A 15,031-nucleotide genomic window follows, 5' to 3' on the forward strand; every position below is an offset into this window, starting at 1 on the left:
TTATTAGACAACAGTCTCCATAACTGCTTAACAGTGAATAGTAAGCATGATACTCGGTGGTGAGGAAATTGTAAGAACTTCAACAAAATGGTGCGAGGAAATGCACATGGCCTATTTAAATCCCCATGTCCCAAGCATTATGAATCTCCACACAAGCATTTGCACAACTTCTACTGGAAGTTAATAACTTCCAATGCTTCCTATAACTGGAAGATAAAAAATGAAGCACCAGCATATATGGCAATATAGTCTAGCAGTAAATGGGAACAGAGACTGTTGAGAGGCAAAATACTGTGGCGTGATGTGAGATATAACTGAATTGTTTGACATATTTATAATTGAATAGGAGTGAATTGTTGACATATTTATAATACATCCAATCACTTCTACCTTTAATTATCTTGGTTATTATCAAATGGTCATTTATTGAGAAGAAAATCGTGATAATAGTCAGATATTGAAAATCTTGTCGTTCATGAAATAGCAATGGGTAGAGAGCTGTTTAAAAGGGATAGTTAACAACATCAATCGACAGTGGAGAAATGACTGATCAAGGCATTTGATCCCAGTGGCCAAGGAATTTGCTTGTTACTTTGGGTGTATGAGTATATTTGTTAATATGATGGTGTAGTTTCATATATTCCCATGTTTTATGTTTCATATTGGTTTCTCATTCTCATAACTTTTATTAATCAACAGGTAACATGTACCAAGAATAAAAGAGAACATTCTATGCAAATCTATGATGTATGTAAATGGTAGGATACTACACGCAGTTATTTTTGTCAAATCATTCATCATTTTTTTCCTTTAGGAGAATAGACCTTATGACATATCTGATCAACTGAATTTGGTCAAACACCAGCTTGCTAAGAATAAGGTTGACCTACAATTACAATGAAGGACTACCTTCAAGATTTATTATATTTCTAAACATCTTTCTAGGATATGACTTTATCTGGTAGTCAAGGAGATCAACACCTATGATAAGTTGTTCCGATAACTTTAGCAACTAATACCAAAAATTTAAAGTATAAATAATCATTTCAAATGAAATGGAAAGGGATGCTATTCTCCTACGGTTCTTCTCTCAGATAAAAAAACATAATAATGTTATAAATAGTGTCTGAAACTTAGGCAAATCCTATAGAAACAAGCAATGATAGTTGAACTAGCACTTCTAACATTTCCTTCCGTTGTAGGAGCGTATGCACCACCATTGGGTAGAAGACGCAGTGGAAAGAGAGAAGACATGAGTCCAACTTGTAAGGTCTGCAGCCTCCTCTCTGGCCTTATTCTTATAATCAACAAGAGAATGATGACTTGACAGGATTCCTTATATGGAGACTCTGCGGGACATTGATGAATCCTATGTCGCATTTTCCTTGTAGCACTGCCTTGTATTCGGAGAGAAAATGTTCTAAAGTCACATAAAATACGAGAAGAGACAGATTGTGTCTTTATCTCAAAGTTTGAATATTCTCAAACCAAACACATAGACGCAGGGTTGGTATGTCCTCTATCTCAAGAAACAAACATCCGACTGTTTATCCAATTAACCAAAAAGACATGAACTACCTTAGAATTCATGACAGGAAGTTCAAGAACCTCGGGTTCTTAAATATAAACAAACAGTCCCAAAGTCACTTAACGCAAAGAACTAAACTGGCATTTATTTAGTTACTGTGTTCAGTTTCCGAAACTGCAATCTTCAAACCTCAAAGTTGGTTTAGCTACAAAAATCAATTCGCACTCACTTTGTCAATCATAATCATCTCATGGGGATAACATTACTAGTTATATTAGCAATAAATTAAGATCATCTAATATAATTCGATGATGATGACGAAGAAAATGGTCTCTAGACTGCCAAAGTGTCAGCAAGACTCTCCAAATCTCCGTTATAAGCCAAATTAAACCATAAAATTAGTGGAGATTATACTTGATTACAACTTAAATTTAACTACAATTTAAGCGTGAAACAGCAGTTACAAGCACCAAACATCATTTTAAGTACGAATTATTTGAACCCAAACAAAACCCTAAAAAACAAAAATTTAACCCAAAAAAAAAGGAAAAAGAAAACTTACAACTCTTCGAACCAAGGGCTCCAGAGCTGCCAACAACTTCTGCACTCGATTCATCTTCAAGGCCTCCACTATAACCCTAAATAAACCCCCCAAAAAAATCCAAAAAAATTCGCCAAAAATAGCAAAAAATAAATAAGAATCAAACAAGCAATCGGGTGAGTGATTACTCTTTGAGAGCGGGAACTTTCTGCCGCTTCTCATCGGAGCCCCCGCCGGACGTCGCTTTCTCCTCCTCTGCAGGTTGCCGCTTATGCGACATCGAAAAGATAAAAGGGACCGAAACCGGGAGCACCCAAACCTGCACCCACAGTGAAGGCACAGCAATCGAGGAGATATGTTTTTGTGGGTTGGGATTCCGCTGCTGGCGCTGGGTTTTGCTGCTGCGCTCGCGGCTGTTAAAACTGAGGCAGGGGTGGATGTTTTGCGTGTGGGTCCCGTTCTTATGTGTTATTTGTGGATGGAGTGAGTCTTTGTCTTTGGGGGTTTTTTCGGATAAATTTTCAAAACTGACTTGTTTTGAATCTTATTTTCAAAAAAGACCTATTTTAAATTTAATTTTAAAAACCGACACAGTTGGGCTGAAATTGTGTCGGTTTTTTAACGTTCTTAAACTTCACGGGAGTTGAAGTCCCGTGAAGTCTTTTATATAACAATATAAAAACTTTATGGGACTTCAACTCCCGTGAAGTTTGGAAACTTTTCTTTTAAACCGACCGAGTTTCAGCCCAACTGGGTCGGTTTTTAAAATTAAATTTGAAACGGATCCTTTTTGAAAATTTTTTGATAGGTTGGTCTTAAATTTTGTCTTTTTTTCTCTATATTAGTCCATTATCCCTTTTATGATTTGACGTTAGTTCTTTAAATTATTAAAATTGTTATCAGAGGGCTCCTTTGGTCGGAGTGATTAATTTGAAATAATTTTATAAAAAAAATTAGGAGTATAATGATAATTTTAATGCTTCGAGGGGCTAATTTTGAAACAACTTATTAGACTTTTTTAAAATGTATAAACAACTTATTAGAATCTGAGGACCACAGTTTATATTTAGAACAAAATCCTATTATTTATGATAATCTTTTTTTTCATGGACAAGGGTTATTGAGTGAGATATTTTGTGTCCTAACATTTATAGTTTAGTTTCGAATAAGTATTCTATCAAAACACCCTATATTAGACGCATATAATTAAATTGAGAGTTGTGACTATTTAATCATAGATGTAAATCACTCCACTCTTGTAGGGATGGTTCTGATAGAATCCCTAACTGTTTAGTTTTTATTCTTTGTAAATCATATTTTTGATGACTCGGAAGTGCACAAAGAGAAATTAGAAGAAAAATAAATTTTTTATATTTTTAACGAAAATAATAGGACAATACGCCCTACTCATATGTATACTGTAATGGATTTAGATTCTCTGCGATTAAGTGGTAATTACAGATGATCTATTTCTCTCAATCTTGATCATTCATTTTAATTTTGAGGAATGTGATTAAGCCACCATTTTGAGGATATTTATTATTGCAAGAATGGTTTCCCAATAGTGGTTTTGTCACTATTGTCATGAAAAACCACCATTTTTAAAAATCATTCTTGCAATAGTGAAAATCTCACATGGGATAATCTATCCCTTCTAAATTGAAATAAATGATCAAGATTGGGAGAATTGGATCCTCTCAAATTACCACCTAACTGGAGAGGATTTGCTTTCATACTATTATCTATACATATTTAAGAAGAACCACCTTTTTTGTTTGTGGGTCAACTTTTAGAAATACCAAAAATACCCTCACACATTAAAAAATCAAAAGAAACACATTCAAGATTACAAAAGATAACTAAAATACCTAGCATTAGAGAATCAACACCAATGCTTGCACTCTTGCGAAAATCATTCCGAAATGCAAGTATTATCATTAGCTATTAAGATGCATTTTTTATTTTGCATAAATATCTGCTATATCATGCACGCATTGCGTGCACAGTAGTAGTAGTATAGGTTTAAGGAAAGCCACCATATTGGATTGTGTGTATCAATTTTTTAGAAATTCCATAAATGCCCTTGCAATTGATATATCGAAAGGAATACTCACTTATTAAAAACAAATAGGAGCTAATATTTGGAAGAATCATCATAAGTGCTCTCATCATTGCAGGTGGGAGATGGTAATACTTGCTGTTTTTGGAATGATAAATGGTTAAATGCTAACTCTCTTAGTAGTCTTTTTCCTTTAGCATGCAAACTTGCTTTTTCCAGAAATGTTTCAGTTAGATCTCAAGGATATCAGGGCATCCATGGGTGGATTTGGCACCCAATCATCAGGAGGGGTATCTCAACAGGAGAGCAAAGTGAAGTTTCCAAGCTATATGCTCATCTTGTTTCTAACCAAGCTGACATTTCTCCACTCCATGACAGCTTGTGCTGGCCTTTACATTCATCGGGTGTTTATACTGTAAAGTCTCTCTACGCCATCTTATCCTTCGGGGGGATTATATCCTCCCATCATAAATTCATTTGGAAGTCTATAATCCCGATGAAAGTTAAGATCCACTTCTGGCTTATCTCCAGAAACAAGCTTAATACCAGAGCTAACTTGATTCACAAAGGATGGACTGGGGACCCTCGCTGCCCTTTATGTTCGCTGGAAGTTGAAACACAAGATCATTTATTTATTAGCTGCTCCTTTGCTCAAGCAGTCTGGTCCTCTCTTCTCCCTCTCGCTCCTATCTGCTCATGGCCCCGATCCATGGAGGGTCTGATTGCCTTGCAATCTGATCGGAATACTTGCTCTGATATCAGAGCTATTTGGAAATATTTGTTGCTTAGCTTCTGTTGGAGAATGTGGCACTGTAGAAATCTGCTTATTTTCAGAGATGTCATTCCTAGTCCCAACATTATAGCGGCTAATATTGCAAGATATGTATTGTTCTGGACAGGTGAAGAAGCTGAGCGAGTGGCGACACGCACTCGGAGGGCAGCTCACAACTTAAAATTGCAGGAGCTCGTGAATTCCAACAGCGAAGGAGACTTCGGGGACAATTTTTCTAATGACAGTTGACTCTCCCCCTGCTGGTGTTTCCTGATGCAGTCTCGTTCTCCCCTCACCCTTTTGGATGCAGCTGCAGTTGACTCTCAGTTCCATAGTTGCAGACTCGTTTATGTATGTTTTTGGTTGTCTGGTTTTTTTTTTTTTTTTTTCAGCTTCAACAGTTTCTGTGTTAAACTCTGATGTGATGTGGTGAGTTTATGTTTTTTGTTTTTTGGGGCTTTGGTCGATGGTTTTTAAGTATAGAGTAGTTTTGGGTAGGTGACGACACGGTCCGCTCCTTACCCTCCTCCTCTCTACTTAGAATCTTGTCATGTCCCTTTTGAGTCTTTCCCCTCTTTCCCCATGTTAACCCCTTGGTTTATAAATATCTATATATATGAACAGGGTATCTCACCCTGTTTTTCAGTTCAAAAAAAAAAAGTGCTCTCATCATTGCAAAAATTAATGAAAATGCCCTCATATATTTGGGTCATACGTGCATCGCATGCACCAAAGTATTACTATAAACGCTATAAGGCTTGCTTAAAAAACAAGAGTAATAACGACACACTGACATTATTCTATAGGATGAAACGTATCCGTTAGTTAAGCAGGGGTATAGATGAATCTTATCAATAACGAGTGGAGTGAAAATAGTTACAATTCAAACTCAAGAGGCTTCTCCTCCTCTACGTGCTGATGTGTTTTTCTCCTACAAGTAGATGTATACGTGAAGCAAATACATGGGTTGGTTCAATTGTTTCTCGTATTTGGGTTCTGGTTGAATTTATTTATTTATTAAAATATTTGATTCATATACTTTATTTTCTTTAAAAAAATCCATGAAAAGTCAATGACTATTTGTTCCTTCAACTCACGCAAAAAGGATGATAGGTCTGCATACAAATTATGATGAACAACATTCACGAGTCATGCATCATAAACTGTAACCATCAAAAGTTTATGTTACATATGTTGGGATTTTTAGATCTCGCAAAAATTCTGAAAATCACCACACGCAGCAAATAGAATCACGCGAGATTTAACGTGAAAAATCATCAATAGGAAAAAACCACTGGATCAGAATCAATTCACTATCACATTTAAATTACAATCTTTTGCACGGACAAAAACTGTCAAACCCTCTCTCTCACAATACCCTTGAACCCGGTTACACTCTCTAAAACGCCGATTACAAGAATATTGTCTCTCTCCTTCTCTCTACTGTAAAACCCTAAAATATGACGCCTTATTTAATTAAAGACACCCCTGCCTTGCCCGTCAAGTTAACTTAGGCTCTAAGAAAACTACTAGGATTTGGCCTAGCATTTAAACCCACGTCCGACTTGGAATTTGAGTTGGTACCCAACATATCCTCCCTCGACAAAAAATCTCTAAGTGCCTCAATGGCTTTTAAAAAACTCACTCTCTTTTTATTGTTCTTCACATCTCCCTTGTGGACAAGAGTCTGAGAAGAGTCATCTACACCATTAATAGATCGTCCATCTAAATAGAAAATATGGTTGTTGTTCCTCCCTTGTAAAATTAAATCACCATCTTCATACACTTTGCACCACTCTCCTTCACCCACATATTTGTACCCACACGATGCCATCTCACCTAACGAAATTAAATTAGCACCACATGACGGCACATATCTCACATGACGAAGAATTACTACATTCCCAGTGTGAAGCTTGAGGCGAACACTTTCAACACCTTCAACCTTTATCTTCTCGTTGTTTCCAATAATCACATCGTCAAATTCTTCATCTGTCTTTAATGTATCAAAATAATTATTGTTGTTGCAAACATGTATAGAGGCTGCAGAATCTAACACCCAAGTATTACTCGCATCAGTACCTTCACTTTATATCAACAACATCATATCTTCATCACATACAACCACCGAGGAGTCCGCCTTATTTCTTTTTTCTTGAAGCTTCATTTGTTTGATACTCTTCAAATCATCTCGATCGAACATCTGAACTGAATGTGACCATTCTCTCAGCAATAATAGCATTCCCTTTCGCTGTCATCTCAGACTCGAGATTTTGATCTTCCTCGATAACTGTCATATCTCCCCTTACTCCTCCCTCGATTAGAACCTTCAAAAGCTACTGCACTCTCACCACCATTAGATGCGCTCTCCTTTCCCATCATTCTTTTATTCTCACGTAGCATTGCTGTCATATTGTCGAACTTTAAAGTCTGCTTTCCTACAATTATCGATTGAACTAACGACTTGTACGACTTTGACAAGGAAGACAATAGGAGCAACTCATGCTCTTCTTCTTTAATCTCTTCATCAATATTCATAAGTTGGCAAACTAACTGATTAAACGCATTGATATGGTCTTGAATTGCAGTACCTTCTTCCATCTTTAACGAGTAAAGCTCCATTCTCAAACACAATCGGTTGGTTATTGACTTTGAAGCATAAATCCCCTTGAGTCTTTCCCACAGCCCTCCTGGTGTGGTCTCTTGCATAATATTGTACTTGATCTCGGGGGCGAGTGCTAAATGAATTGTGCTAACTGTTCTCTTTTACATGGAACTCCATTCAACATCCTTCAATTCCATGGGATTCTTTTCCTCCAAAGCTCGATCAACACTCTGCTGCATAATAATATCTTGAATCGTGCACGACCATACTGCAAATTTGTTTTGTCGTTGAATAGCGGAATATCAAACTTCGGATCCGAAGAAGTCATCATCTAACCACAATCAAAATTCAAATAAGTTACTGTAGAGATTTAATTTGATAAAACCGATGTAAAAAATGAACTCATCACGTCGAAAAACCCTAGGAATGACTCATGGATCATCGAAATCCGTCTCCAAATCCTCGATCAAAAGACAAATCAATCTGCACCGTTAGATTTGATTTAAAAGTTTGTAAGCAAACCCTCTCTCATGTGAACAGTGGTCCCGCCGCCGCTATAGTATTCCCTACTACAATACTTTTTTTTAATTTCCCCCGCTGTCGATCACCGCGCTTCGACTGCTGACGCCTTCACCAATCGCCGCGCTTCGACTGCTGACGCCTTCACCAATCGCCACGCTTTGACTGCTGACGCCTTCACCAATAGTACACTAGTCAAACCTCTACGAACCATTGAACCACGCTCTGATACCACTTGTTGAGATTTTTAGATATTGCAAAACCCCAAAAATCACCAAACACAACAAACAGAATCACATGAGATTTAACGTGGAAAACTCTCAACGGGGGAAAATAACGAAAAATCAATCCACTATCATCTCTAAATTATAAATCATTTGCACAGACAAAGACTGTAAAAGCCTCTCTCTCACAATACCCTTGAACCTGATTACACCCTCTAAAAACCTGATTACAAAAATATTGCCTCTCTCCTTCTCTCTACTCTGAAACCTTAGAATATGACGTTTTATTTAAAGACACTTCTGACTTGCCCGCTAAGTTAATTGGGCATCTAAAAAAATACTAGGATTGAGACGAGCCTTCAAACCCTTATCCGACTTAGAGTTTGAGCTAATATCCAACAACATATAGTGCATCCATGTACATATTCAGAAACTAAAACGGGAAAAATAAAATTGGACTTAATAAAGTTTCATTTGCAAATAAATTATGATACCCTTTGAGCTAGATAAAATCTTAATTTCACCTCAGATATCTGATACAATATCAAATTATCATTCTACTTTGAAATTATATAGGATGTTAAGATTTGGAAGCAAATAATATCAAGAAAAAACTCTTTTGTCAAGGCATGCACAGAGATTATAATATCTTGACGATGAAGGGTTTTAGTCTTATAATGCACACAAAAAGACACCTAAGATTAATACAAGACTTATGTTGCGATAGTGAAGATAATATTCTTACTTTCAATATAGTTATGATTCGGATTCCCCATCTTTTGCGTAAAAGTACACAAAATGACAAAAAACCATCGCATCTCACTTATTAGCAGTAGACTTTCAATTGCTCACATTAATTTGTAAAAGTAAATGAGCAAACGATAGGCAGCTTGATGTAAGATGCTACGTGCAAATTATTTTCTGGTAGGTCCTGTTTTATAAAATCGAATCCTGCGGGTCCCACAGGATCGTAAGTAATAAATGAGCAACGCTAGGCAGCATGATATAAGATGTTGCGTGCAAATTATTTTCTGGTAGGTCCTGTTTTATAAAAGCGAATCCTGCGGGTCCCACAGAAAACGCGTTCAAAAGGTTCCCATCATCACCGTCCACACACCGTGTGATTAGCGTGCTTCCGTCTCTCCGCGGTACACCGCACCATTGAGTGGTCAATCACTGGATCAATGTTTTGGTCTTTGCACACAACAGCATACAAACTCGCGTGACTTTAAAGCCCTTTGGCGGACCCACCTTAACTTATTTCACGTGGCGGATCATAGTTAGTTCTTTTCGACTTTCGCGCCGAGCTTCTTGTAGGAGGATCATTTGTTTTTAAACCCGCGAATCGGTACGGGTGATGATTGATTGTCACTGGATCTTTGCATCTGGGCAGAACACGAGACATCGATTAAAGATCGTTGAATGTCATACACGTGTCAATGTCAGGCAACAAGATTGCCTTTTTCCGTGCCATATGGAGAGAAAGATGTTGGGGGAGAAACAGCAGATCCGACACTTGATTTAAGTATGTAAATTAAGGTCGTTTTCCGTTACTAAGATGTAAAATGCTTTACCCGCCCCGCTCCTTTGAGAATAATATATATTTTCAAAGGGTTATTTCCAACTTAGCCCCCCAAATGTTCAATATTTCTGTACGAACCCCCCCAACTTTTTTAAATTGATCGAAAGCCCCTCTAAATGTTTAATATTTTGCATTAGCTCCCCAAATCTTTGAAATTGATCTCAGGCCCTCCAAATCCTATTAGCATGTAGAAATAAACCCTAGTTAAAATTTAGTTAAAATAGGGGAAATATTTATTGAATTTAACTTTTTCATTGATTTGCTAGTTATGCTTCTCTCACACAAACCTAAACTCATTAACCAAATTAACTTATACCCATTAGGGCCTGTTTGTATTTGTAGGGGGTGAAAGGAAGTTAAGGGAAACTGAGTGAAGGGAAGAGAAGGGAAGGGAAGAGAAGAGAGTTCCCTTCCCCTTGGTTACACCTCAATTTGGGGGGTAACAATTTTTATACTATTAGGGGGTGAACCAAGGGGAACTAGGGTGAATTAACTTAACCTCCTAAGTGTTCCCAAACAAGGTGAATGTAGGTGAATGGTTCCCCTCCCTTCCCCTCACCCCCATTACCCTCAATCCAAACAAGCCCTTAGGGCCTGTTTGGATTTGTAGGGGGTGAAGGGAAGTTAAGGGAAACTGAGTGAAGGGATGAGAAGGGAAGGGAAGGGAGTTCCCTTCCCCTTGGTTACACCCCAATTTGGGGGGTAATAATTTTTATACTATTAGGGGGTGAACCAAGGGGAACTAGGGTGAATTAACTTCACCTCCTAAGTGTTCCCAAACAAGGTGAATGGAGGTGAATGTTTCCCCTAACTTCCCTTCACCCTCATTCCCCTCAATCCAAACAAGCCCTTAAGCTCTTCAAATCCGTTTAATAACTCAAATCCATTTTTCGCTTTATCTTCTCCATCGCCTTCTCTTACGTCTTCCCTAATGGGAATATATCCAATGCAAATCTAGGATTAGAGCTGAAGACAGCCGTTGGTGAAGACGTTAAGGAGATGAAGTGGAAATGTGTTTGGGTTAGGGTCTTATTAAACAGATTTGGGCATCATAATTGGTATTAGTTAAAGTTGGGTTTGAGTTTGGATTAAAGGAGTATGACTGTTAAATAGCCAAAAATTTTGAAATAAACAAAATATTTCCTCATTTAAAATAAATTTTAACTTGGGGAGGGAGGAAGGACTTATTTCAACATACTCATAAGGTTTGGGGGGGCATGAGATCAATTTCAAATATGTTGGGGGCTAATATCAAAATATTGAAGACTGTGTTGCCTGTGCAGGATACAAAATATTAAAGATTGGTGGCTAATGTCGACATAACCCATTTTCAAATTGAGCATGGTTCAACTTAAAAAATTAAATTGTTCCGGCTAAGAGCATCTCCAACAGCTTCCCTAAAAATTTCTCCAAAATGGAGAAACAAAAGTCATATTCTCCAAATTATTTTTGCTCCAACTCCAACAGCTTCCCCATTTTAAAAAATCGCATTTATTACAATAATAAAGTTCTCCCAAAAAATTTGGAGAATGCTGCAGATTTGGGGAAGACTCCCTATTTTTTCTCCTCCTTCCCTATTTTGGGGAATGAGATGGGGAATCTGTTGGACCAAAAAAAAGCTCTATATTCTCCAAATTTGAGTATTTCAAGAAGATGAGATGGGGAATCTGTTGGACCAAAAAAAAGCTCTATATTCTCCAAATTTGAGTATTTCAAGAAGATAGGGAAGCTGTTGGAGATGCTCTAATATTATTCCAGCTTTTTAATCGGAAGAATATAAACCTTTTTGTAAGTGAAATCTCCAAATCAGGAGAAGAAGTTTACGCTTAATAAAGAACTTTACACTTAATAAAAATGACTATTTGGAAATACTCGTATTAACCAAAACTAGTGTGCAGCCCGTGCGCAGCACGGTGTTTTTTTTTGCTACAGTGTTCCCGCCGTTTTTAAACTCTCCCGGTTTGGATTTTCTGGGGTGCTACAGTAACTCACCTGATACAGTACCATTCCCGAACTGCTACAGTAACCGATCTGCTGCAGTGGCTTTTAAATTTCTCAGCTACTACAGTAATACTGCTACAGTAAATCTACTGTAGCATTTACTGTAGTATGAACAGTGACTCTTTGTTTCTCCCATTTGTATAAAAGAATAGATTATTTAGCCCATAAAGCTTATGCCTGGCTATGACGAGGACAATGGGGCGAGCATGCTGGGAGCATAACTCCAAATTAAACTACAGTTAATTTTAGAAAATCTCTCTGAACTTTGAAAGGTGTTGTGGATATAATTTATCCGAATTGCTTTAATTTAATCCTTTAAACTTCCGGGTCTTTTACATAACTTTCTTGAACACCTTAAATTTCGCCAATTCCTTTAAACTTTGAGGTCATATTAAACTAATCAATGGCTATGATATTACAACGAAGGATCGCTTAGTAACGTGAATAAACTTCTTGAAAAACAAAAAATATTATTAAAAAGCATAAAAGGGTAATTTGGAGCTGAGGGGTATCTTCGTCTTTTTAGTTGAGTGCCTAGAACGACACGGTAGAAATGACAATGTTACTTTTTGAAGTGAGAAGACTTTCACAGCATCCAGTGGAATGAAGAAAGTTGAAAGAAGTTATGTTACTCCGATACCTATGACGTAACACCACAGGCAATCCTTACTCCTTCGCGTGGCTTTATTGCCTCCTCACGTTTCCATAGGCCTGTCCAAAAAGCCCGTCGGCCCGGGCCCGGCCTGACCCGGCCCGGCCCATGCGACTCGAAAATCCGGGCCTGGCCGGGTTCTGGGCCTGGGTACGGGCTGCCTCAGTGGCGCCCGCCGGCCCGGAGCAGCGCCGGCGTCGGGCAAAAAATCCGGCCGCGGAGCAGCCCGGGCCCGAAGCGGCGCCAGGCCCGAAGCCCGGCCAGGCCCGGCCACAAAATGGTGCACGAAGAGTGACGTTGTGGCCAAACGGTCGGACCGAGCCGGGAGGCCGGCCACAACGGTCACTCTCGTGACCGTTGTGGCCAAAACAGTCACTCTCGTGACCATTGTGGCCAAAACAAGCTGGCCGGCCAGGCCACAACGGCCATAAACGGTCTTTTGACTGTTTTGTCCTCAAAACGGTCAAAAAACAGCTATTTTGTGAGGTTATTTTGGTCATTTGTTTAGGTGGCTGACTCTATAAATAGAGGGGGTTTTCATTTATTTTCTTCACACCAAAACTTATCTACTTCTCTCTGTAAATAGAGGGGGTATCTTCGTCTTTTTAGTTGAGTGCCTAGAACGACACGGTAGAAATGACAATGTTACTTTTTGAAGTGAGATGACTTTCACAGCATCCAGTGGAATGAGAAAGTTGAAATAAGTTATGTTACTCCGATGTCTATGACATAACACCACAGGCAATCCTTATTCCTTCGAAGCCTGGCTTTATTGCCTCCGCACGTTACCATTGACATCAAAAATCACATCATCAATTTGACACTGCATCCGGTGTCGGGTTCCGGGGTTCGGATCCGAGTCCCCCCACAAATCCCACTGGGGGTGTTTGTTTGCGAAAGTGAGATGCAAGAAAGTTGTAACATATGATTTAATGTAATTTTGACTTCCCCTAAAAAATGGTGAAGTCACATGTAAGTAACAAAAAAGTAACTAATTTAATTAAATAATTTTAATTATACTTTTTAATTAATCTTAGTTTGTCACGTCATCTTCATATTGCACTTTCGATAATAATTTAATTTTTCAAACAAATATTGTATTTCACTTACGTGCTGACATGAATATAAAAATCATTTACAAAAAAATTAACTTACATATTTTAAATTCACTTTTCGATTACCAAAGACCCCTGATTTCGCCTTCGTCTGGTGGGGCCCGCTCTACAATAAAACTCGGGCTGGGCCTGAACTTAAAGGCCCAGTCCAGCACAGAAACTTAACCAGCGAACAAAAAACTAGGGCGAACGCAGCAGCGGCAGCAGGAGGAGGAAAACGACGATGATGAGTCGAGCGGCGGCACTGGACCTCAAGGCGTTCACCGCCGGACTCGGCGTCGCCACCGTGTACCTCGCCGGCACCTTCTCCGTCAACGTCTACAGAGGCCTCTCTTGGCACAACGCTCAATCCGTACGTCTATTCTTTAAACCCTAGGAATTTTCGTGGAATTTCGGAATCTTCGGTTAGATTCAAATTCGTGTTTTGATTTGCATGCCCAAGGGCCGAATATCTGCCAATTCGACTGATTACACCCAGAGGAAATCGAAATGTTGGAAAGCGGATGCTATTGTTTGCCTCGATACTGTGGATTTTCCAAAGGATGTGCTTCGTTCAATGCGCTCTGTGCTCTTCTGGTTGCTGAGTGCATTATAACGTAGATAGATAATAGTTGCCCCCCCCTCCCCCCCACCCATTGAATGAAGCCTATAGTCATGTTACGTATGGAACTATTTGTGGTGGTATTTTAGGTTCTAGTTGTTTTAGGAGAAGTGTGTGGGAGCTAGCTCACTTTAGATGAAGATATTACATCGAACATCATGTGCAAGAACTCTCAGTGAGATCTGGAGTTGTGCGGGAGAGCTTCGAATCAGCTATGACCCTGGCGATGGGCAAGAACCCTTAGCTGTGAGTCTGGGTTTCGCATTTCAAGTGGAACTACTTTAGTGCCCAACTCGTAGAGTTTCTTGAAAATCTGGGTTATATAATCCCCTTTCCTCTAAGAACAGATGTTTGTATCCTGTTATAGAGTTGCAGACTGTGTATAGGGATCTGTACCATCTAACTGTCGGTGAATGCATGCTTTTATATTGTTTCCATCTATATCCCTATTTAGTCATTGGTAGTTGACACGACTAAGAAGGTCAATGGTCTAAATGGGGTGAGCATGTTGTGATCATAACTTCAAATTTAAAATAGGGTAAATTTCACTAAAAAAAGAAGAAATTTTTGAACTTTAATAGGTCTTATGGATGATTTATATGAAGTCTGAACTATTTTAATTCCATAAACCCTTTAAACTTTTGGGTCTTTTACATAAACTTTCTTGAACATCTTAATTTTGCTAACCCCTCCTGTGAACTTTGAGGTGTCTCACAAGGCCGCTAGCGGTCCAAACTTTTTCCCTTGGGCCCCCTTACGGCGTTATATGCTGTGTAAAACATTATTAGTTATACAACTCTAATTCGTCATTAATTAAATTAATTGAAAACCT

At 38.5% G+C, this 15,031-nt stretch overlaps 2 protein-coding genes and 1 long non-coding RNA gene across 6 annotated transcripts in view; 1 reads left to right on the forward strand and 2 right to left on the reverse strand.

Annotated features, from left to right (window-relative positions):
* Positions 1 to 2,507, reverse strand: part of LOC109841050 (calmodulin-binding protein 60 A-like) — an 8,848-nt gene extending 6,341 nt beyond the window's left edge. For 3 of the 4 annotated variants that reach the window (XM_020409911.1, XM_020409914.1, XM_020409913.1), the window contains exon 1: positions 2,091 to 2,507. In XM_020409911.1, coding sequence (XP_020265500.1) covers positions 2,091 to 2,291 — 201 coding nt within the window. In that variant the 5' untranslated portion in view covers positions 2,292 to 2,507. The remainder of the gene's footprint in view (positions 1 to 2,090) is intronic. The other variant, XM_020409912.1, reaches the window with a different exon arrangement.
* LOC109842531 lies at positions 6,411 to 7,522 on the reverse strand. Its single transcript, XM_020411396.1, has 2 exons — positions 7,228 to 7,522; positions 6,411 to 6,982 (listed from the first exon to the last, which is right to left on the reverse strand). The coding sequence occupies exons 1-2, from the start codon at positions 7,520 to 7,522 to the stop codon at positions 6,411 to 6,413; spliced, it is 867 nt and encodes a 288-aa protein (XP_020266985.1).
* Positions 13,774 to 15,031, forward strand: part of LOC109841052 — a 13,872-nt gene continuing 12,614 nt past the window's right edge. The window contains exon 1 of the long non-coding RNA XR_002247138.1: positions 13,774 to 13,950. This is a non-coding gene — a long non-coding RNA (uncharacterized LOC109841052). The remainder of the gene's footprint in view (positions 13,951 to 15,031) is intronic.

This window comes from Asparagus officinalis, chromosome 5 (genome assembly GCF_001876935.1).
Source record: "Asparagus officinalis chromosome 5, Aspof.V1, whole genome shotgun sequence".
Classification (NCBI taxonomy): Eukaryota; Viridiplantae; Streptophyta; class Magnoliopsida; order Asparagales; family Asparagaceae; genus Asparagus; species Asparagus officinalis.